General features: G+C 35.6%; 1 protein-coding gene across 4 annotated transcripts in view; it reads right to left on the reverse strand.

Moving 5' to 3' along the window:
* Nucleotides 1–255: 255 nt before the first annotated feature.
* Nucleotides 256–25,172, reverse strand: part of EPC2 (enhancer of polycomb homolog 2) — a 121,566-nt gene continuing 96,649 nt past the window's right edge. For 2 of the 4 annotated variants that reach the window (XM_039244576.1, XM_039244573.1), the window contains exons 6-14: nt 24,506–24,638; nt 22,122–22,313; nt 17,535–17,624; nt 16,154–16,299; nt 15,700–16,043; nt 5,432–5,568; nt 3,679–3,838; nt 2,424–2,757; nt 256–1,518 (exon numbers count right to left, since the gene is read on the reverse strand). In XM_039244576.1, coding sequence (XP_039100507.1) covers nt 1,446–1,518; nt 2,424–2,757; nt 3,679–3,838; nt 5,432–5,568; nt 15,700–16,043; nt 16,154–16,299; nt 17,535–17,624; nt 22,122–22,313; nt 24,506–24,638 — 1,609 coding nt within the window. In that variant the 3' untranslated portion in view covers nt 256–1,445. The remainder of the gene's footprint in view (nt 1,519–2,423; nt 2,758–3,678; nt 3,839–5,431; nt 5,569–15,699; nt 16,044–16,153; nt 16,300–17,534; nt 17,625–22,121; nt 22,314–24,505; nt 24,639–25,172) is intronic. The other 2 variants (XM_039244574.1, XM_039244575.1) reach the window with 2 other exon arrangements.

The following is a 25,172-nucleotide window of genomic DNA, read 5'->3' on the forward strand; positions in this document are numbered from 1 at the left end:
ATGAGATTTCAGTGAATGTTATACTGCAAATTACTTACATTCCGTAAACTATTTTAAGAACTTTTCATATCAAAGGTAGTTTATATTGGATTATCTGAAACCCAATAGTGCCCACAGATGAGCGTCTTACAATTCTTTTCATTAATGCTTGGAAAGCACTGTGAAAATGAAAAGTGCTGTTAAGTGCTATCGTCTCCCTTAAATTCTCACTTACACTGTGTGCACATTGTGAAATAAACACATATGCAGCATGTCCATGTTTTGATATGTATTTTTATTTCCCTGCAGTTTTCACTTATCAAGAACAAGTAACAGGGAAAGTTGTCTGAACTAGTGCATAAACAAACATTCTGAAACACCACTACACGTATCTAATTTACAAGAACCGTATAAAAAAAGTCACTAAAACACTACACTATGAAGGTGTCCAACGCTTACAGTCAGACTTTTTCCAACCCGTTACTTGCCTTGTAGCCACAGGAAAACTCTCCAAAATTGAAAAGACAGTCTTGCCACAACCCTCCCCCCCCTCCCAACACCTGGGATGGCTCGATATCTAGACTTCCAATAATTATTGCAATGATATGATGCAATACATACCTGGTAAAATATCCTTTATGTGGTGTGTTACAGTTTTAAAGCCAGTTAAAATATGCAGTCTTCAGATAAAATGTAATCCTTGAAAAATTTTCTTATCTGCACAGTTTAAATGTGCTAGATGCATAATTTTTCCTAGTCCATTTTTCCTGTGTAATTATTTTTATAAACTGGTATTATAAATAGAAATATACATTCAAAATATATGGAAAAGTGAGTTACTACATTAAATTTGCATGTATCGATCCATCCCTTTCCCCTGCACAGTAATAGAAAATACTATTTTGCCTTGAACTTCATATTTGACAGTGAAATGCCACTAGTATTTACCAAAAAGTCCATCTAGTCAAATTGTGAAACAAAATGAACCAAGTGAAAACTTTACAGTTTCTTTAGAAAAAAATTACAAGAATTTCATTTCCTAGCTATGAATCTTTAACTTTTTAGACACAAAGTTGGATTTATTTTTACAAGATACAAAATGTAAACATGGCAAAATAAATAGTTAAAACAAGTGATGCAGGATCCCATTTCATGCTCATGATCCCATTAAAGAATTATTTTTTAAAATCCATTCAGTTGCAAATTCAAGTGCAAAAGCATGATGATGAATATCTACTATTCAAGTAACAGAAATAATATTGATGATACAAATAAACTATTTTACAAGGTAGTGATTTTCCCAATTTTACAAAATATACATCATATATCGATTTAATATCCGATATACTGTAGTCCATTTAGGTCCATTGTTACGCTCTGTGATCCACAGAGTGTCGCCTTTTGCATTCAGCTGGAATATGAATGACTGCACACCATCAGCACAGGTCAAAGCCACATGTTTTAGGTTATGTCACTTCCATAGCTACTGTTGTCTCTGCTATTCCATTTAAACCCAATCTTTCTGGTTCATGGTTCTCTCTATAATAAGGCAAAGAGTAAAATAAACATTAATACGCTCTAGAATATGGTATTATCATTCAGTATTTACAGATATAGTTTTATGTAACTACAACTACACACGTACTTCACAAGAACATTTCCCACTTTTACAATTTCTCTACGGGAATGAGGAAAAGTTTTTTGTAGCTAAGAAATTCTATGATTTCCTAATTACTTAATTATAACTGCTTACTTAGGAAAGACAATAATTTACACAATATTCCAGCAGAAACCAATGATAAACTACTTATGAAATATGTAACATAGGACAGTCCAAGTTTTTTTACAATAGATGAGTATATGATGCTCAAAAAGAATAATCAGAAGCACAATAGTACTTAAATTACTTTCCACTACAGTTTAATTTTATAGGTTTAAGGCCATGTAGTAAGTTATTCATGCACATCAAGTTGTTTTCTGATTCGCTGTTCTTACGTATTAGTGTCACAGAAAGAAATAAATATATACATAGAATAATTTACTTTCTCGTTATATAGAATGTTGAAGAAAACACAAATTTTGATTTGAAAATTAAAGCTCTGACGAGGGAATTAGTAACAACTTTAACCTTCCCAACTGCCTAAGCTACAAAAAATAGTTAGAAGACTCAAGCTTCTAAAATAGTCTTTGGTTTATATTTTTGGCTTGATGGTTCCCAATTTGATGTGTTTTCCCCTTGGTTTTTTTATACTTCTGGATGGCATGTAAACATCCCACTAGTGACCTTGAACAAATAATCTAAGTCACAGAGCTTTACCCTGAGCAGAACTCAATATGTGTCAATCAACAGGCATCTATTGCAGGCAAAAACGTCTTTTTCCTCCCACAGGTTAGCCAGCAGACAGGGACAGGATGGAACCGGAAACACACACACACACACACACCTTGCTATGCTGCTGATGGCACTGCTGGGAGTAACCTTTGGCACTCTGTCCATACTGGCAGCAACCGTGGCAAGTTTTAAGGCTGTTGGCGATGGTGCTGAAGTCCGTGTGTTGATATGCACATTGACTGGAGAAACAACACTGACGTTATTGAGGTGCACTGCGTTTGTCAGGCAGGAATTGTTCATGGGAAGTGTTTGAGGACTGCTTGTGCACAATGCTGGGATTAAGTGGTTTGTAGTGGTGTGGCCAACTGTCCTTACAAGCTGTACAGCTGAAATCCCTGGGCTGGATGATAAAGCCATATTGGTGGAGTATAATGTTTTAGAGGTTCCTGAAGGAGAAAAGTAAAATCATTTAATTTGTATCATGAGACATTAATTAAACTCTCAGAAAATCAGGGGTTTAATAAAAATCCATGCAAACATGTGTATTCTAGTTAAATACCAAATTAATTTTCCACATAATGGCCTCTCCAAAGAGAGCTCCTGATCACAGCATACTTACCTGTCACAACCCAAAGACACATTTTTTTCTACTCGCCTGCATAAAAGCCTACATTATAAAGTAGGAAACAAGAGGGAAGAGAGGTCCTCTCTGGAAGTTGAGAGCATGTGGAAAGGACAGTTGGATTCCATCAGAATTCACACACGCAAGGAATCAGTAGGAGGGGCAATCAGGATCATGGGTGTATCTAAAAGCAAGTGGAAAAACCCTAGCGTCGGAGTAGTAGCTGAAGGCTGATAGGAACAGCAAAGCTTTGAGGACTCAGGGTAGTAAGAAGCAGACAAGGTTTCAGAGTAATACTGTATTTCAAGAGGAGGAGTCAGAGAAAGCAGTCCAATGAGTATGTGCTAGTGGGAAGGTAAACCCAATTTCAAACTTATTGACCGACCAACCTGCATTATATTCTGCCTTTCTATCAATGCATGGATAACTCCAGGGTGATGGTTAGTGATGAACTTGATATGTTTCCTAAGATGTGAGGCAACTGAGAGTATGTGGATAAAACCAGGCAGGGTGGGGACTTACATAGGAAGGTATCCCGTGGGTACAGGAGGAAACAGGGAGCAGGCTCTATGTGAATGAATTCTAGAAAACATTCAGCGATTCCGCCACACTTATCCACAGAAATTCTGGAGTCCTAACTTCTTGTATGATTGTCTTCCCTTATATTTAAAAAACAAACACCATCTCTCCAATCAGTAAGTTACAGCCTCAAGCTAGTAAGTATCACGTGAAACCACAGGCTTACCTGAAGGCTGGACAACACCGTTTATGTTGTTGTGGCCAGTGTTCTGTTCCTTGGTTACCTCACTGCGACTTGGAACAGGTGCACTGACTACTGCGGATGCAGCAAAGTGGGCGCTGGCTGAGTCAAGTGTTTTAGACATACAGTCAGAGGTGCTTGAGCCCTATAAAATGAGCAGAATTAAACTCTCAATTTTTCAAATCTGATTTCATGAACGTGAATACTAAGAAATGGGCAAACCCAAAAGACGGTTTCCTTTTTCATCTTGCATGGGTTTAAGTATTCAGATTAAGAGATCCAGGACTCCACAGACTATTTTTGGCATTTTTAAGCAGCGAAGTGACTAAAAATTGGGAAGCTATTTCTGAGAAAGAACTAGGGGATCAAAAACCTCAAATATACTTTAATGCTCTATTAATTTTTCCAGTAGGTGTTAATGAATGCCTTTAAAATACTTGACAATCTAGATACTAGGGACAAAATAAAATCAAAGGGTCTAACCATCATTTTTGTCACAATGTAAAAACATGTCTTGCCTAATCTTGCAAGTAGGCTAGTTACCCGAGAGATTCAGAAAAGCAAACAAAGGCAAGTTTAATGGCCATTCCTCTTGGTTCTGTATGAAACAGGTCAGCCAATAGCTCCAGAATGCGGGCAAATCCACCTGGATGCTAGAGCAGTGCTGAGGGCTCCTGATGTCACTGAGATTTTCAGGTTGCTGGATTCAGGTTTTCCAAGGTCAGTGTATTTAATGACCCTCTGAAAATGAACTGACCTACTATCAGCAGACGCTGGCCTGAGAGCTCACAGAATACAACAAAGATAGAGTTAACCTCGGTTACCACTTCAGAATTACTTTTAGAATTATGAAGTAACAAAACTTAAGACCTAAAATATTAGATTTCTTTCAGATGGCTCAAATTTGAAACATACTTTTCAATTACAGTTTTATTTTTAGTGGCTTACACAACAGAAATTTATTCTCATACAGTTCTGGATGCGACAAGTTCAAAGTAAGTGTTATAGGGCTCATATCAAGATGTGTGAGGGGTTTCTTTCTTCTGGCAATTACGATTTTATACGGTATTTTTGTTCTTACCCCTGGTGAATTCGTTTAATGGTGCCTATGGAAAACTTCACCTAGTGGCAATTTTTTTCTTCAGGGAAATGTGATTCAAAGAGGCAAGGGGCTTTGTTGTTTGGATTTACTGTACAATTCAAGAGAATTGCTTCTTAGGTGATGGTGCACAACCAAATGCCACTTAAAAACAGTTTAGGAAGGTGTTAGGAATGTTATATTCTTGGGGAAAAAAGTCTTGGCGGCAGAGTAGGAGTGGGGATGACAATTCTAAAAGTATAGAATTCCTTCTACAAATTCTCAATAATCCTTTCCAACAATGTAGTTTCTTTCCTAAATTACAGATACCATATTTGACTCTAGTACTCCCCTCATTAAATATAAATTAGTTTAGAGGCACCTGGGTGGCTCAGTCGGTTAAGCATCCGACTTCGGCTCAGGTCATGATATCACGGGTCACGGGTTAGAGCCCTGTGTTGGCCTCTGTGCTGAATGCTAGCTCAGAGCCCGGAGCCTGTTTCAGACTCTGTGTCTCCCCTCCCCCTCAGAAATAAATAAAACATTAAAAAAAAAGTTTTAAAATATAAATTAGTTTATCTTGTGGCTTGACTAAAATTGTACAAAACTGTGTAATGATGAAAAAAGAAAGAAACAACCATGATTAAGAGACAGGCTCACCTGTGCTTTTGGGTGCGTCTGCTGCGAGGAATGCTGAGATTGCTGTTTCTGCTGAAGCTGAGCAAGCTGCTGCCTTTGCATTTGAACTAACTGCTGTTGATGCGTCTGAAACTGTTCTTCTGTGATACCCCCTGTTACTGGCAAAGGACATCCAGTTCAGAAGTATATTTTAAAGTACTTTGCACAACACCAATACACTATAAATTTACCGCACAATTAAAATGAAATGCAACTGCAAATCACACATCAGCAAAAAACTCAATAAAAAGCAAAAGTGACTTATGTTAATATCTATGATCTTCTAAAATTTCATGCTAAAAAAAGCCTTATGTGCAGTGTTTATACTGTGTAAAATATTTCTAAGATGAGGATTCTACTATTTATTCAGATTTCGTGTCTTTGGGATCCTTCGCTCTCTACGTTGTGGTAACTATACAATGAGGAAACTCCGATTTATTAATGCAAATAATGATGATGACGATGACTAAGTGACAGCCTTAATAAGAAAGCAGGACCATCTGCAGGACTATAAATGATTCTCACTGCTGGTTCTCATCCAGGACATTTTCTGTGGTTACAAATCAGAGTAGAGGACAAAGATGTTCACCGAGCATAGTCATTAACTACAGTTCAAGCCAAGAGATTTGATGCTAAAATAAGTCTTATGTATACAAATATGGGCTAGAAATCAGTGAACTGTACAGAAAATTAAAGACAGCATGTATCCTCAGATGTAATCAAGGGGTGACCAACTGTTAATAGTAGATTTCAAGCGACAATAAGACATCTAAAACTTCTGTTTACAAGATTAGCCAAGAAAAAGTTGAAATAGGAAAGGCATTTTTCTCAAAGAAATGTAAAAAACTCTCACTAATTTTTAAGAAAATTGCTGATAAAATGTTTTAGAGGACATAAAGCTATTTCCATAGAAGTTAGACATTATCCAAACCAAGAAGTATTAAATCACATCAAAATACATGTACTACTAGAGTAATTTTGTTCTATTTTTCTTCATTGCTTTCTTTCCTTTCTCCTATCTATTTCTTTCAATCAATAAGTATTTGCTATTTATGATGATGCAGAGTGCTACATTAAGAGTTAAGTGAATACAGGGCAAAATAAAGGGCAAAAAGGTACTGGCTATAAGGTCCTACAGTGCAGCTGGGCAGCTGGAGAGAAAAAATACATATAAAGGAATACCAACTAATATGAGCCAAACTTTAAATGCAATTGAGCAATCCCATCAACAGGACCTAAAGAAGTTTAGCTGGAAGATGACATCCTTAACCTAGGTTACTCTTCACTACTCCCCGCCAAGTTCTTCATTTACTACAAATATAAATCAGAAATCCTAAAAACTGTGGTGGTAAATTACACATATAACAAGTTATGAATAAATACAGTCCACTTTCTATTAAGAGAGGCCCCAGAGACGGACAAAGCACTAAATATGCCTTCATTTCTGTTCCACGGTGTTAGCATTAAAAGTTGTATTGGGCTATGAAAGAAAAACAGTTTTTAGAGAGCAATTTTATTTTTGAAAGATTAAGAGACCTGGTGCTATGACAGTGCTCACTCTAAAATGTTCATATTACCTGTATTTTTGAAGTACACATTAGTTATCTTACTGAATTACCAACAAAATCAAATGTTTTTCTTTGTTTGCACATGTTAAATTCACTGCAAGTGTTCTATTCTTAAATGTAAAAAATATTTTTAATTCTAAATTTACAGTCTTCAAAATCAACTGAAAATGTGAAGTACTCATAAATTTCCAGTTGTTTGAAAACCTTGGGAAAGAGATGAAAAAATAGTTTATTAGATAAAAGGCAGGAAGGAAAACTCTTAAGTTAAACCCAATAAATTTGCTTAATAAGTCTTATGTGTATAAATGAGTGTGCCAATCAAATGAAATGGACTTGGAAGCTGGTGTTATTAGCATGGTCTACTCCCTCAAATCCAGCGCTCTGTTTATCTAGAGCTAAGTTTTTTAGTGTGGTGAAAAGGTGGGAGTCACAATGATTAACTTAAATGAGGAATAAACCAAATTAAGTGAATATAGTTATAACAGCTACTTGAAAATTGAGAGAAATAGGAATAAAAATCTTCTCTAAAATCTTATTAAGTCAGAAAATCATAAAATCTCATTAATTCAGAATAAGTATCTACCTAAATTAGCATAAAGAACAAACAGCATTTTTTAAATTAAAAAATTGCTTTTGGGGGAACCTGGGTGTCTCAGTTTATCTCAAAAACAAATAAACATTAAAAAAATTGTTTTTAATTTAAAAAATTACTTTTGGTTAGTAGTCCATGAGTAACAAAGTGTTGCCAACTATAGATGGTTCTACTTGCCTTTCATGAATTGATGATCATTTATGTATATATTAAAAAGGAATGTGGATAAAATTGCCTGTTTTTGGTGGGCAGTATATGGGGGGGGGGAGTTATGTCTACTTACTGCCCCATCTTGCTGAGACCATTAATTTGCTGAGGAGCCCCAGTCTTTTCCCCATTGAAAACTCATTTAAATCCCAACCAACCAAGACTCAATCCAAATTATTCGAATTAATGATCACTGTTTCCCAACCTTTTAAAACCCTGAATGATTTTAATAATAAAAGTCACCCCGATCCCATTACTGGTTGAGAATCACTAATATAAACTCAATTTAACTCCATAATATGGATATGCCTTAAAAAATGACATTTATTTTTTCTCCACCCTGTTACTTCAAGCTCAGCATGTTGTACCCATTCTTGACACCTAGCTCTTTCTTTACTATAAAGTTCCTCATTCAAAATTTCTAGAGCATTGTTTTGTGTCATTTTCAACTCTTTAGATAAAAAAAGCAATTACTAATTATGACACAGAGTTGGAATACATACAAAACACCCTTTCTAACTTCTCTTCTGCTTCTGCTTTCTGCTTCTCTTGCTTAGGGCCAAGCCAAGTTCTTTCCACTAGTTACTCACAGGTTGCTATCTTAAAAGTGAAATAGTTGCTGGTCATACATCTACCCTACCCCACCCCTCCAATTTCTGCCAGTTTAAAAGTAACCGCAAATCTCATTAAAAAAAACTTTTTTTAATGTTTTATTTATTTCTGAGAGAGAGAGAGAGCATGAGTAGGGGAGGGTCAGAGAGAGAGGGAAGTACAAAATCTGAAACAGGCTCCAGGCTCTGAGCTAGCTGTCAGCACAGAGCCCAACGCAGGGCTCGAACCCATGACCCGTGAGATCATGACCTGACCTGAAGTTGGACGCTTAACTGACTGAGCCACCCCAGGTGCCCAGAAATCTGATTGTTTTGTGAAGGAAGCAATACTTCACTAATCCAGATAGATGGGAAGTGCCTTTTTACCTAAGTAAGAAGTTTTCCATATCTCTGTAGTTAACACATGCTGATAGGTAAACGTAGAATTTTCCTCTTCATATATGCAAATATGTCATTCTATACATTAGTGACATACTTGCATTTCTAAATATTTTGTGTATATAAACAAAAGTCTGTTTTTCACTAAAGTCCCTAACTTTCCTGGCTATCTTCTTTATATCTGGCTTATCACCTGTCTTAGATTTATCAGTTGCTTTATTCACCAGATGAATCCATGTAGTTTTTGTGAGAATATTTGTCACTGTCTCTGGAATGTTGATTTTGTTTTCAAAAGTCCTAGGCATTTTTCTTTTCATCTTTCACCTTTCCAGGATGTGGTTCCTAGATGGTGGTCTGCTGAGTTCACTCCTATCAGCTTTCCCTCTCATATTCTGACAGATCCACTAAAAATACACTTAAGGTATCTCCACTAGACTTTATACTGGTTTAATAATTCTAAAGCCCTAGACCACTATTTCTTAAACTTGGGCCCACAGAGAAAGTATTCTTCAGTATATGTGAAATCTTTACAAGTATTTGCTAACTTTGTATAGTTCTGTTGATGAACTAAAAAGAAAAATCTAACAGAAACACGTTCTGCAACTTCTGGATGACCATCTCACAACAGGGTATGAACATATGGTTTTCGTGCTTGTGTGTGCCTTTTATTTTTATTTGAGAGCATGCGTGTGCGTGCAGGAGTGGGAAGAAGGCAGTGGGAGAGGGTGAGAGAGAATCGCAAGCAGGCTCTGCACTGCCACCGCAGAGCCTGCTTGGGGCGGGGTCCCACCAACCACGAGACCACCATCTGAGCGAAAACCAAGAGTCAAATGCTCAACCGACTGAGGCCCCAGGTACCCCTGTGTGTGCCTTTTCAAAATTACCTTTTAACACAGTGTTTCTCTAAGTGGGCTAATACAATGTATTCTTGGGAAGCTATGAATTTTTTAAACACTGGCCTAGACCAAGTTTTCATAGTTTAATGAAGAACATCTAATATGGTAGTAAAGAGGATCTAAAAGTCAAAAGAATATATTATCCAGGATTTCTTCATCTATAAGGTAGGTCTTTATTACAAAAGTCTTAATACATGCTATGTTGAAGCAAAGCTGACTATATGCATTTTTTTTGTTAAAGAAAGATTTGGGGCTGATGGGGTGGGGATGACGGACAACATATTTTAAACCATTTTTGTCTTAGCGAGGAGTCAGGTCAAAGTTCATATAAACTGCTGGAGCTACTCTGAGGATAAATCGTTCAATCTTGAAAGCTGACATTATGTGTCCAAGACTATATACATCCTGTAATGTAACTGTCAGAGTTAAAGGCAAACTAATGAATAAACTGCAAAACTATGAGGGCAGAAACGGGGAAGATGGGAGGTGAAGTCAGGGGTGAAGGATGAGGGGAATGAGGAATGAGGAACAAAAGAAATGTGAAAGTAAAGATAATAAAGGCCCACTTAAGGGGTGCCTGGCTGGCTAAGTTGGTAGAATGTGTGACTCTTGTTTGATCTTGGGGTTGTAGGTTTGAACCCAATGTTGGTGTAGAGATCACTTAAAAAAATAAAATCTTTAAAGACTCATTTAAACTTCTGACACCTAACCTAGTTACACTGAAATTTCAGTATTATTTCCTTTAGCAAGCAAACTGAAATCTTTTAATTTCTGAAATCTGAATCTATTTCTCACCTAACTCAAAAAATAAATCCTTGTGAATACCTTAGCTCAATATTAAACTGTACTTTTATCTACTGAAGAATTTTTTATACTTGCAAACATTTTATGGCAGTTTAATAAAGAATGGGGGCGGGGGGAGGCACCTGGGTGGCTCAGTCTGTTAAGCGTCCAACTCTTGATCTCAGCTCAGGTTGTTATCTCAGGGTTCTTGAATTTGAGCCCTGCGTGGGGCTCCACACTGACAGTGCAGAGCCTGCCTGGGATTCTCTGTCTCCCTCGCTCTCTGCCCTTCCTCCACTTGCTTGCATGCAGTTGCACTCCCTCTCTCTCAAAAAATAAATAAATAAATAAAAATAAACCACACACACAGACATTAAAAAAAAAAAAAAAGGATGGGAAAAGAAACTGAAATATCAGGAATTTCTCATGGAAACTGTCCAAATTGCTGATATTCTTACAAACTTGAAATGCTAAGATATTTGGAGCTGGTCAAAAAGACTTCTGGTATCTATTCAGTACACTTAGACAAATGAGGGGGAAAAACCTATTAATTTGCAACCATGCATTAGTCAAAACCAAGACTGAATGTAAACTAATCTATCTCTTCAAATCTGAACAAGCAAAGCTTCATTTATTCATTCATTCAATTTTAAAGTTCTCTGTGCCCAATGTGGGGCTTGAACTCACAACCTTGAGCTCAAGTCACATGCTCTACCGACTGAGCCAGCCAGGCACCCTAAGCAAAGCTACTTTTCAATGTGAAATACAATTTCATTTCTGAGTTTGGGATTTAAGATCAGTATCTCTCAAAAAAAGAGCTAAATAATACTGCAGTTTGAAGTGACTAAAAACTTTTTTATCTTTTTATATAAAGAATGTAATACTTGCCATATGCTGTAAGCTCCTTGAAGGCAAGATTATTGCCTTATAAAATCTTGCAACTTTTAAACATTTAACAGGGTGCTTTCCATATAATTCTAAATAATTATCTATGCAATGAATTTTCCTTGGTTATTCACTTGCTATGTTCAGTACAATCCATCTTTCCTTTCTCTGTTCTGCTTCTATTCTTTGAAAAGGGTTTTTCAATTAAGAAAACAGATCTTTATTTTACTTAATAGTTAATAAGATGATATAGGTCTTTGCTTTAAAATGAAGTCTTTAGTTCTAGTTCTTCTAATATCTAGGACATACATTTTAACTTAAGTCCTTTAAGTATGGTATCAAAAATAACAATTAGATATTCTTATTTAAGACACAGGAATTATGACTTGAAAAAAACATTTTTTAAATGCCTGTTTATTTTTGAGAGAGAGTGTGTGTGCACAAGTGAGCGGAGGAGGGGCAGAGAGAGGGGGGTAGAGAGGATCCAAAGCAGGCTCTGTGCTGACAGCAGAGAGCCAGACATGGGCTCAGACTTACAAACTGTGAGATCATGACCTGAGCCACAGTCAGATGCTCAATGACTGAGCCACCCAGGTACCCTAGGACTTGAAAAATACCAACTGGGTTATTAACAGCATAAAAGTAAGAATATTTTTTACTAAGTTCAAGTTTTTTTTATTAAGAACTAAGAAACTGGGATATAAATAAACATTACTGTCAAAGGTGTGGGGTTTCTATTTCTTTTCTTTTCTTTTTTTGAGAGAGGAAGAAAGAATCTTAAGGAGGCTTCACACCCAGCCCAGAGCCCAATGCAGGGCTCGATTTCACAACCATGAGATCATGACTTGAGCCAAAATAAAAAATGGGACTCGTAACCAACTGAGCCACTCAGGCAAGTCCAAGTTTCTATTTTTTTTTTTTTTAATGTTTTATTTATTTCTAGGAGAGAGAGAGAGACAGCATGAGCAGGGGAGGGTCAGAGAGAGAGGGAGTCACAGACTCTGAAACAGGCTCCAGGCTCTGAGCTGGCAGTCAGCACAGAGCCTGACGCGGGGCTCAAACCCACGAACCGCGAGATCATGACCTGGGAGAAAGTCGGATGCTTAACCGACTAAGCCACCTGGGCGCCCCCCAGTTTCTATTTCTGATTAAACTCATTATTTGTTGAGATTTCCTAGATGTGAAACTGAAAATTCAGTACTTATAATTTGCCAAGCTCAGTGTCGTACTCTGCAAGGTAAAAATATGGTCCTTTGTCAGTTTTGTTAAATTCTTAAAGAGACATATGCTCTCAAGACCAAGTCTATTAAGAATAAGCAGAAGATTATTAACAAAGACATAAAGATTAAATCAAATATATGAGTATTCAATTCTTTTGTCCTATGTCCATCAAATATAAAAGTACAACTTTCTAAAACTCCTACATCCTTCTTTTAGATGAAAAAATTCCTATCAATATTTACTGAATTGTAATGGAATCCACTTAAATTATACAGCCCAAACTGAAAGGACTATGTAATGAATAGAACTGGTACAAATGGGTACTTAAAATTGTCAGAGCTTTTCAACTGTTTACAAAAATGCTGTTAAAAAGACTTGTTCCATTATGTATCTATATACCTGTGCCTAATAGTTTGAAACCTAAAAGATTTATTGAAAACAAAACAAAACAAAACAAAAACCTTGTGGTCTCCATGACTAGAGGGTCACAGCAGAGAAGGAAAATTTAAAACAAAATCCTTTACACTAGTAACACAATTAAATATATATTAGACAAATTCTACTTAAAAACACTGATTCTATGTAGCTTAGTTGTTGCTTAAGCCTTGAGATTTGTCAAGGAAAGAAGGAAATAGTACTCTGTTGAAAATACTAAAAAACGTAAGGCAGGAAAAAGGATACAGACCAGAAAGACCATTTTTTTTTAATGGTACGGGACAGGCAAAATTAAAAAGCTTTACTGTCTATGATGTTAACATCACATACTTGTCACCTTAGATACTTGCAAAGTGCATGCATGCCTAAGATACTTTAAAGTTTATTTATTTATTTTGAGAAAGAGAGAGAAAGAGGGAGAGGAGCATGAGCAAGGAGGAGGCAGAGAGAGAGGCAGAGAGAATCTCAAGTAGGCTCTGTGCTGACTCGAGGCTCAATCCCACAAACCATGATGAGATCATGACCTGAGATGAAATCAAGAGTTGGAGATTTAATGTTTTTTTTTTCTTCAATTTCTGAGAGAGAAAGAGGGAGACAGTGCGAGCAGGGGAGGGTCAGGAAGAGAGAGGGAGACACAGAATCTGAAGCAGGCTCCAGGCTCTGAGCTAGCTGTCAGCACAGAGCCTGATGCGGGGCTTGAACCATGAATCGTGAGATCATGACCTGAGCTGAAGTCGGATGCTTAACCAACTGAGCCACCCAGGCACCCCAAGAGTTGGAGGTTTAAATGAATGAGTCACTCAGGCGTTCCATGCCTGAGATACTTTAAATGCTTATTTTATGCTGATGTATAGTAGTGTCACAAAATTCTAGAGCTAGTTATTAAGGAATTATTTAAGTTATATTATGTTGTATTCTAGTTTAATACATATAGAGTACTGATGATACAGTAACATATATAACTATACATATTTTCTAGAAAACAGTTAAGTGAAATCTTCTGGAGTACATTGGGAATGTATAGTAGAAAGCTGCAAATATCGGGTTATGTTCAAATTGAGATGAAACAATCATTACTTTGGTATGGTACACACTGATAGAAAAGAAACTCAATTTACTGTCAAATATAATTATAAATGCCTATATTTAGATGTTTTTATCTTTAAAATGTTTATTTAATTTGAGAGTGAGTGCATGATGGGGGAGGGGCAGAGAGTGAGGGAAAGAGAGAATCCCAAGCAGGCTCTGTTAGCACAGAGCCCAATGCGGGGCTCAATCTCATGAAACATGAATTCATGACCTGAGCAGAAATCAAGAGTTGGATACTTAAGTGACTGAACCACACAGGCGCCCCAAGATGTTCTTAAACTCCCCTTTTGGCAAAAATTATTTTGAGTAATTTTTGATACAGGAGTTCTAGTTCAGTTACATTTGAACACAGTTTTGGAGCCGGCAGGAAAAAAAAAAAATCGACCTAATATTCATGAACTTCCTACTACCTTTAGATTTCTAAGAAGCCTGTCACCACAAATCATATTAGGTATTTCAGCTTCAAAAGCTCATTAAACTTCACAAACTCATGAACTTCATAGAACAGGATGCCATTTTCCTTACCTAAGTTTGTTTCCGAGAAAATTAACCAACTAATTTGGAGAAATGACCTGTCAACTTCCAATCATTCAAAAAAAACACATTTTTTTAAATGTGTTTTAAAAGAAGAAAGGATAGGGGTGCCTGGGTGGCTCAGTTGGTTGAGTGTCCAGCTTTGGCTCAGGTCATGATCTCACAGTTTGTGGGTTCAAGCCCCGCCCCCGCGTCGGGCTCTGTGCCAACAGCTCACAGTCTGGAGCCGGTCTTCGGATTCTGTGTCTCCCTCTCTCTCTGATCCTCCCCTGCTCACGAGGTCTCTCTCTCTCTCTCTCAAAAATAAATAAAAACATCAAAAAAATTAAAAAAAAAATAAAAGAAGGATATTAACAGCCTAAGTCTTGTCTTGGGACTGTGAGTTTGTATATATCATAAGGATATTTAAAATTATACCTACTTGTGTATGTGATAAAGACTATCCACAGATAAAAACAAACCAAAGTTTCATTTTAGACTGTCTAGATGGTACACATTTACAATGTACATGTCATAAAAATATTAAATTCAGCACAGTGTTTCTTAAAATGAAAAATGCTTTCTAGTCTCAATCAGAGGTTAGCTATCAGATAAATTACAACTATTCATAGGGAGACTCTTAAGAAATCATTTTTCAGAAAGAAAGCTTTCAGTGGTACTCCTGAGGAGCAATGCCTACATTTGAGCAAAGTTAATATACACAAAATGCACACTGTGGTTATGAAGATCTGGTAGCAGCTTATAACCACTTTACCCATAGGGAACTCCCCATGCATTCTACCTACACATTCACCATACCAGGCACACACACTGAAAATACAAGTCAGTGGTTTTATAGGTATCATGATATCGGTAAAAATATGAACCATAATAATAGGGTTTAGTTTCTTAGGCTGGAAAAAAAAATGTAATAGGTTAAGATAAAATTCTTTTCCATTATGGGATTATGGAAACAAATCTTCAAAATTTACCCTGAGCCTTTATTTAGTGGATAATGAAAATTAAGTCGGAAAAAAGAGCAGAATATATTTTTAACAAAGTGACAGCTTACCTGAAATGCCATTCTTGCTGGTGTTCAATAAAGCTACAGATGCTGCAGAAACTCTTTTATTGTTCACAGTCTGCCCTGATTTTCTTGAGGTACATTCTTCACTATCACTGTCCTGTAAATTTAGTAGCCTTGGCTGGAAACACTGTAGTCGACATGATCTGATATTGCTTAATATTTCAGAAAGGGACAGTCTGTTTTCACAATGTTTACTGGAAGCATTGGTCCGAGTGAAATTAGAAGAAAAGTCTATAGTTTGGGAAGAGCTTGAAAAACCATTCAGCATTTCAGGGTCTATCTGTTTTAGGAGTGGGTCATGTTCTGTGGATATTCGGTCCATTATGACCCTGAAAAGCAATACAAAACCAAATATTACCTGGAAGAATTTATTAACATTTTCCCTGTACCTTCCCTTCTACCTTGTAGAACAAAAATCAGGTCAAAACAAGTAGTTTACCTTCCACCTCTGCCAATTCGCCTCCTTGCAAATCCTATACATCTTCTTGGGACTGTGAGTGTTGTAAGGCAATGCCTGTATCTCAACTTATCCAAATCTGCCAATTCTGAATTTTCAAAGGAGTGGTTAGCTTGGTCCAAACGAGGCTGCAAAGAAAGAAAAGAATTAAAATCCATGGAATAAATATGAAATGAAAAAAAGTTAAATAATGATAAAAATAAAATTCAGCACTAGCACAACAAATAAATTTAGATATCAAACTGTAAAACTGAGGTTTAACCATATAAAATTTTATACAGCTGAATCAAAAGTTCACTCACCAAAATAACTCAAATTGAATTTAATATTTTAGGGTATAATATATTTTAAAAGAAACATATCTTTAAAGAATAATATGGCTTTTAACATCTATGTGGAAAAGTAGAGGTTGGAAAGTTAGGAATTTACAAGCTTCCTATTGAGATAAACCAGAAGGAAGTTTTTTTTTTTTTTGGACCAAAAATTGTATTTCAAGCATGTATGGGTCAGGCTGACACCTCTTAAGAACATACAGTCCATTTCTCTACCTTCCTATTCCCTTTATTATTCTATTTTTCTGGGTCTTAACACTTCTCTACCCCTTCATAATTTTTCTCTTCCTCTCATTAGCGTAACTTGTAAATAACTTTCTATCTCTTCTACACTATTCTCTCTCTCATACACACACATCCTACATAAGCTGGAAGTGTAGATGTTTACCCTAACGCCAACAAGGCAAACGGTCTCCACAAGGCATATATGAAAGGTATCCTCATTAACTCTATAGTCCTATCTTATCTGAAAACCTGAGCATATGGGAGTGAGGGTCCCTTCTGATAGAATGCTGTACCAAAATGTAATAGCATAAAGAAATTTCTAAGTGTGTCAAAAAGTTATGAATGTAATTATTAGACAAAATATTGCCATGTGAAGAGTTTAAAGATGATTCTTTTATGTTTGATGCTTACTTGGTAAGTACACACAGGATGGGCTTGCCTAAAACACATTTTAATGAAGAGCAACTCTCAAAACTTCAATTAGAGATTCTGGGCTTACCTAACTCAAGCAGTGACAGTAAATTTTCATAACTGCTAAACTATAGTTAAAGCCCAAAGTAAAACTAAATTTTTAAAATTTATAATTCCAAATTAGCAATTTCCAAGCAAAGGACTATGATATTTTTGGATATACTCTGAAAGGACTAAGTACCTTTCAGCATCTTTTACTGCCATGTGTATAGGCAATATTAAATAAAAAAGGCTGATGGGCTTCTCATTTTTAGATCACAACTAACTTACCCTGACAAGAGTTACCTATTAATATCTGGCTCACAAAAACACTACAAAAAAAATTAAATTCTTACAGCATAATACTGGCATCCTGCTCGCCTCCTGAAAGCACAGGGACCATCAGGATCATTTTCTTCTTCAGGTTCTGATACTGGGGATGGTACCTAGAAAAAAGAGGCATGAGACATTCCATTTAGGAGTCATCAGATGTCAACATATCAATCTCTGTAAGAGTCTAAACTCAGAATCTGATCACAAACAGAAAAAAACTCCTACATTACATAAAGTAGGTAGTAAATTCCCCCCAAATAGTTAAAGACTAGCAACAATTTACAGTGGTTAAAAATGACTTTTTTGAATGGATTAGTTCCTGCAGGTATGTTAACATGGTGGTGTAATTGCTTCTGAACATGTAAGTACTTAAAAAGAATTAGTACAGTTTTTATATACCCCATGTATATTTTCTAAATAATGTATATGGCCATAAATATTTTGACAGTTATGATTCACCTATATAGGCAGATGTATTTTTCTACAGTAACTTTCTCTGTAACAACCCCAAAAACTAAGAAGTAAAAATGGTTTATGAATGTGCCCCCTCCATAGCCATAAAGGTCATACGTTTTTCTCAAAGGGAGTCCCTTATTTCCCTACTCATTTTTTTAAAGTCACTTTTTTAGAGGTTTTTATTTAAATTCCAGTCAACATACGATGTAATATTTCAGGTGTACAGTTTAATAAAATCACTTTTTAAACTTGGCAGATCAGAAGCAGAAAAATTAGAAGAGGACAGAAGGCTTGCTAAAGGTAAGCAGACTGGTTGCAGAGAGAAATGGTAAGCCCCAACCTGACAGCAAAAAAAAAAAAAAACAACTAAAGACTTTCAAAAAGTTGTCACATAATTAGAATGCATTCTGCCTGGAACCATATGATCTCAGGTGAAATATCCCTATAAAACTTGAGTGGACCCCTGGGGCAGCACTGATGCATTAGAGCAAACTTTATACGCGTCATCAAAAACAGAGTATAGGATATACAGATATACTCTGATGCAGCAGAGAAATAACACAGTTTAGATAAATTTCTACCTGTAATGGTTAAAATTAAAAAAAAAAAGTTTTGGTACTTAAGGTTCAGTAGTCTTGCAATTTCACTTTGGAGTACATCTCTTTTTCTGACAACGCTGGCTCAACCATATTTACTTGCAAATTGTGAACCTCACAAATCCCTCTCTTCCTATTTTGAGAGGAAAAATGTGTTCTCCACATTATTTCCAAACTGTGGTAATTACCACTGAGCAGGGTCATCCAGGGGAGAAAGGCATTTGTTTGAGGTTCCAATATACCTCCACCAACCCTATGGGGGAGACACAGAAACAGTAAGGTGGGGCTGATTCTTCTTTCTGTGGAACTAAGCCCCAAACATGAAATTTGAAAGGAAATCCCCAATGTGAATTTTATACTTTGGTTCCTTTGCAAATCATCTACCTTTTCTAAAATACACACAGAGAAGTGTCACAAAATCTTAGAAATTCGTTTCATAAAATATACCACCCCTTCTTCCCAACCACCATTTTCCAGGAGTGGATTCCAGGATTTACTCTGAGACATAGGAAGAGAGAGCTGATATTAGGAAAATCAGAAGCATGATTAAGAAAAGAGTTTTAATTCTGCTCTGCTGCAAATCAGTTGGGTAAGTCTGGTTACAATGTTTGTTCTCTTAAGTCTTCCTATTCCCTTTTTCCTTGTTTACTGGACAAAGAAGAAGCACATCATTATTTTACAGATCTTTTTAGCAATAAAATCCTGATTTTGTAAGAGTTTCATCCTAAATAGCTGCCTCACTGAATGATATCCAACTATATAGGTAAATACTTATTCTTTAGTGACAAGGGGTATCATTATAAAAATTGATTAAGAGATGTCAAAGACCTAGTAAAAGGACTCAAGAGGAACCTAAAAATTTCAAAATACAATTTGAAATTTTAATGTGGGTTTGAAGGCTGAGGACTATATGAATAAACACAAGAATTTAGAACAGAACCAAAAGTCCTTTAATGCGTGAGGAATATATGACTAATATGTAAGTGTGTCCTACTATCAAGATGATGGACTGATTCAGAAATAAAGAAAAAGTTTCTGTAAGTCATAATATCCCATGGTGTCATTCCTGAGGGCTGGGAGTGTACAGCAAAACTTTAAAGGCTTTCCTCAGTACCACCAATATAAGGCTATTATTAATATATACAGAAACCATGTCATATTCTTACTCAAAGTTCTTTAATAATGTTCTAGGATGTATAATGTAGATGAAAGCCATCTGCCACCTGGCTACTACTCCAAGCATCATTCTGTTCAACCTCTCTTCCCCTTTGTATTTTATGCTCCAGCAATGCCAAACTGCAAGCAATTCTCACTTACATGCTGTTTCCTCTGCCTAGAAGTCCTCCCTGAACTTTCTATCTAGAAAACTACTATCTGTTAGGACATTATTTTCCTCATTCCTCTAAAATGGCCATATCCCATGGTTCTTTAATGCACTGAGTCTAACTGGATGATCCTTTGACAAAAGTAATGAATTATTTCATTAAATGCTTTTTAAGAGTATACTAAATTAAACCTGTATTTGTGCATTTGTGACAATGCATATATGAATGTTAAACTATCTGGGGTAGGAAAACTAAAATTAGTGATAAAAGAGTAAAAGAATATAAAAAGGGGACACATTTTACAATTTTATGTAAACTCCAGATTTTAAATAGTTACAACCATAAAGTCTTTCATAAAACAGTCTTGCTTCCAAAGGTCTGTAATGTTGGTTTAAAAATTTTTTTCTCTTAAAGCAATGTAATAAAAATGTTAAAATACAATAAAATTTATTTGTTACAGCATTCTCTTTAGGTTGCCTATACCATATAGAACAGAAAAAAGAGGGTATTACTAGATCAGGCGCTAAAGATAAATACGTATCTTTTAAAATTCATACTTTAATATATAAAGGTCTTGTTTAAAATTTTTTTAAATGTTTATTCATTTTTGAGAGAGAGAGAGATAAAGAGAAAGAGAGAGAGAGAGAGATGTAGTACAAGCAGGGGAGGGGCAGAGAGATAGAGGGAGACACAGAATCTGAAGCAGGCTCCAGGCTCCGTGCTGTCGGCACAGAGCCCAAATTGGGGCTCGAACTCATGAACCACGAGATCATGACCTGAGGCGAAGTCAGATGCTTAACTGACTAAGCCACCCAGGTATCCAATTATAAAGGTTTTGTTTTAAAAACAGCACCTGTGAAAGTGAAATTAAGAATTTAAAACTGCAGGGCCACCTGGGTGGCTGAGTTGGTTAAGCATCTGACTCTTGATTTCAGCTCAGGTCATGGTCTTGTGGTTTTGTGAGGTCAAGCCCCATACTGGGCTCTGTGCTGATGGTGCAGAGCTTGCTTAGGATTTTCTCTTTGCCCCTCCCCTGCTCTCTCTCAAAATAAATGAATAAACATAAAAAAAAAAAAAAAAGATTTTAAACTTGCAAACATCTTGCTATAAACTATTGCAATATAAACCAAAGAATTATCTTCATGATTTATAATTTGTATCAGTTCTTCAGAATCTTTAGAATTAAATGCTTATTGCTAGGGGAGCCTGAGTGGCTCAGCGGTTAGGCTCCAAATTCTTGATAACAGCTCAGGGATTAATCCTGAGCCCTGTATGTGGAGCCTGCTTCGGACTCTTTTTCCCTCTCAAGATAAATAAACAAACATTAAAAAAAAAAAAGGTTATTGCCCAAATCAGCAAAGTTTACATTAAAAATTATAAAATAAAATGCTAGTAGTATACTGTAAAAGAAAGTTATTGTTGGTTACTGTTGGTGAATATTTATAATTATATATTAAATATCTTAAAATACTGATAATCTTTGGCTCAGCAATTCCACCTCTCTCTCTTTTTTTTTTAAAGTTTATTTATTTATTTTGTGAGAGTGAGCACAGAGAGAGAGAGAATCTCAAGCAGGCTCCAGACTGTCAGTGCAGAGCCCAATGCAGGGCTCAAACTCACCAACCATGAGATCATGACCTGAACTGAAACCAAGAGTTGGACTCTTAACTGACTGAGTTAACCCTCAGTAAGTCCTTTTTTTTTAAATGTGTACTTATTTTTGAGAGAGGGAGGGAGAGAGAAAAAGACAGAGAGAGAGTGTGAGTGTGGGTGAATGTGAGTGGGGGAGGGGCAGAGAGAGAAAGGAACAGAAATTCCAAAGCGGACTCTGCACAGACAGCAGAAAGCTGGGGCTCAAACTCATGAACCGTGAGATCACAACTTGAGCTGAAGTCAGCCGCTCAACCAACTGAGCCACCCAGGTGTCCCAGTAATTTCATTTCTAATAATCTACTTTAAAAACAGAGGGAAAGAATAGAAACATTCATTTTTATAAAAGGGAATGCTGAAAACCACCTAAATGTTCCAGAGAGTAAATTCTATCCAACTGAGAGAACATAATGGAAAGTAAATACCACATCAGTGGCTATATAAATAATGTGGAAAATGTTTATGCTATATAACATTAGGTGAAGAAAGTAAGAATCAAAACTAAGAGGTCAATTATGTTTTAAAATATAGCAATAAAAAAGACTAGAAGGAAATGTCTTTAAAATAGTTTTAAAACAAGCACCTGTGGAAATTCATCTTCATCTGAGCTGTGAAAGTCATATTGCTTAATGTCACTCTTATTGATCACAGGCAATGTCTCAGGAGTGGGTTGCTGAGATGTTATCAAAGCCTCTGCTTTAGGCTTCTTTGGGTACTTCTTCTTTTGACGAACCACATCAGAAGCCTCTTCTTTCAAAGACAAATGATGAGGGTGCTGTTTACATGACGATTTTTCCCCCAAAAGGAAGAAATGAAAATCATTTTAGAAATCATGAAAAACTATACTGCTCTTTGAAAAACATACACTTTTACCCAGGAGGTGATTTTAGTTATTGCTTTTAATATGTAAAAAATATGTGGTCATAAATTAAAAAATGTTTCACTTTTTCCAAGTTATGATTAAAAATAATGGTACTTAAGTTTGCTTTTTATATTGTTATTTATAAACTACAATGTTAGTGATTTTAAAAAGTTGCTATATTATGCAATCCAGCATTTAAAAGTATTTAAATTTAATTTTGTTTAAATCTACTGTATTTTTAATAAATTTATTTTAATTTATTAATAAATTTATGTTAAAAATAACTTGAATTAGATTATAAATTCATTAATTTACTTCTACACTTATTTTCAATTTTTAAAAATGTCTATGGCTGGTAAGTTTTTTGAGGAAAATAAGTTTATTAACCAGAAAAAACTTCACTTTTTTAGAATGTAACTGCTGCCTCAACTGAATAATAATCGAACTGTTCTCAAATACCCTAGAGTTCTGTGAGAGCACTTGAGAAGCCATCTGGCAATCAGACTGACAGATGGGGTGGGTTTCCAGCGCCCCCTGCTTTCCACCCCTCAGCAGAGATCTGCCACTATCTGTTTTAACACAGTGACATTCCTTTTAATAAACAGGGTTCTACCACTTCAAAATTCGGAAAAAATTGTTCTAACAAAGCACCCAAGCACAAGCAATATCAAAGTGAAAAAAATATTTAAGAGGTTCTACATTTTCCCATGTAGTCCACATTCTTGTTAAAACTACTGCAGGGTCGAAAATGGTACATACAATGAAACTGTTGTTTAAATGGCAAATTATTTAGTGATATAGCTAGGTTTCATACAGTGGTTCTAGCTATGGCATCAAAAAATACCAATCCAACCTCTTCAAAACTACCTATATTTTAAGGTGGGATGTGTGACAAATTAAATGAAGTTAACTATGTGTGTAACGGGGTAGAGCAACAACGAATGCAACCATTTCGCTAAAACTAGTAAGCATTCTGAGCGTTTATTCCTACAGATAATCTAAAATAAAAATCTAAAATATAATCAAGGCTGATTCTGTCAGTAATTTCAGTTTGAGATTTTCATATTCTTTGTCTATCAATCGTATACCTGGAAAAAGCATTCATTTATAGTAAATGGATTTTTAAAAAGTAACTTAGAAAATTACATTTATTGCCCTGATAACATTTTTGGCTATAGAGGCAAATGTGATTTAAAAAGAATCAAGTAGGTGGGCTAGATGCCTGTGATTAATAAGAAAGAACTTTAGTGTTTGAATTGACATCAGCTGATTAAAGGAGGAGTCTTCCTGCTCCATATTCTTCTTTGACCTTTAACGATGAACCCATGAAAAGTAAGAATTGTGTGCATTTTTAAAAGATGAATTTTCCACAAACACCCTATGTTGCCTTTTAAATCTTGCTACGTACATACTAAAGCTCTACTGCCTAAAAGCTCAGTCAATACCTGTTTCCTTTTTAAACTAAGCTCCTTAAAGGTTTCATTAATGAATACTTTAATTAATGTGCCAAGTGAATACTGAATAAATACAATTCCTTTCAGTCTAAGAGACTTAATCACTGAGTCTAGCGCTTTATTATGAAGAAAATAGAATCTGGAAGTTACAGGGCTTCTTCAAATCACTCAAAGTAGAGAGCATTGATTAATGCTGGTTCTGGAAGTGATAATGAAATTAAGAATAACTTTCAATAGTGTCAATGAAGGAAGCTTTAATCTTAGATTTTGATGCTTGCCACTACAACACAGGATTTACTAAGGCTAGTGGTAACAACAAAACTTTAATTACCCATTTTCTCTAGAGAAGCAGATAGCATAGTGAAAAGCACATGGTTTTTGGTGGTAGGCCTAGACCTAAATCTTGAATCAGCCACTTATTAGCTATACAATCTAGAAGTTACTCAGAGATAAAATCTGTGACAGTGGGCTGCTGTAAGGATTAATGAGTTAATATGTATATAAAAATTCCTAGCAAAGTGATTGGCAAATAGTAAAAACTAACACACGTTAATTACTTTCTTCTTTAACCAAATTATACTAAGACAGCTCATGAAACCCTGATTGTCTGAACAATATTACCATACGTGCTTCTTCCCAGAGGATATTCACCTTAGTTTTACATTCTTGGACTTTGTGATGATTTCCATTATGAAGAGTTGCTGGAGTGGCATATAACTCTTTTTCTGATCTATTGATTTTCACTTCATTAAGGATTTCACCACCATAATCTCCCAAATGATATCTTGAAAAGGTAACAAAATATAAGAAAATGTCTTGTAGTTTAAAAATAAATGAGAAAGAAAAACCAATGATCTTTCAATTAACTAGAGCACAACTAATCAAATAGAGCCAACAATTAATCAGATTACTCCTGAAAGAGAAAACTTACAGGAATAAAGAAGTTCATATCTGGGATAAAGTAAGAACAAAAACCAAAAAAAAAAAAAAAAAAAACAACTCTCTGAAGTATATGGAAGAAAATTTTCTTATATATTTAATATTTTTAAACACTGGGAAATGATATTTAGGATGCTTACCTCAGGAAGGACATAAAATTCTGTCAGGTGTAGTTTAGTTTATTTAATTATGCAGGAAAAGGACTACTGCATTAGAGACACATTTTTAAAATGCGCTGAAACAAAAAATGTTTTCTACCTAGTCAGAAAATAAAATCATTTAAAGTCATTTCCCTCAAATTTTAACAGAAACTTTAATAAAAAGAATGGACAAAATGATCTCTAGGTTCTTATCTAAATAAAACTCAAGTATTCTGAAA

Source organism: Hyaena hyaena, unplaced genomic scaffold, assembly GCF_003009895.1.
Source record: "Hyaena hyaena isolate Hyena2069 unplaced genomic scaffold, ASM300989v1 scaffold_246, whole genome shotgun sequence".
Lineage (NCBI taxonomy): Eukaryota > Metazoa > Chordata > Mammalia > Carnivora > Hyaenidae > Hyaena > Hyaena hyaena.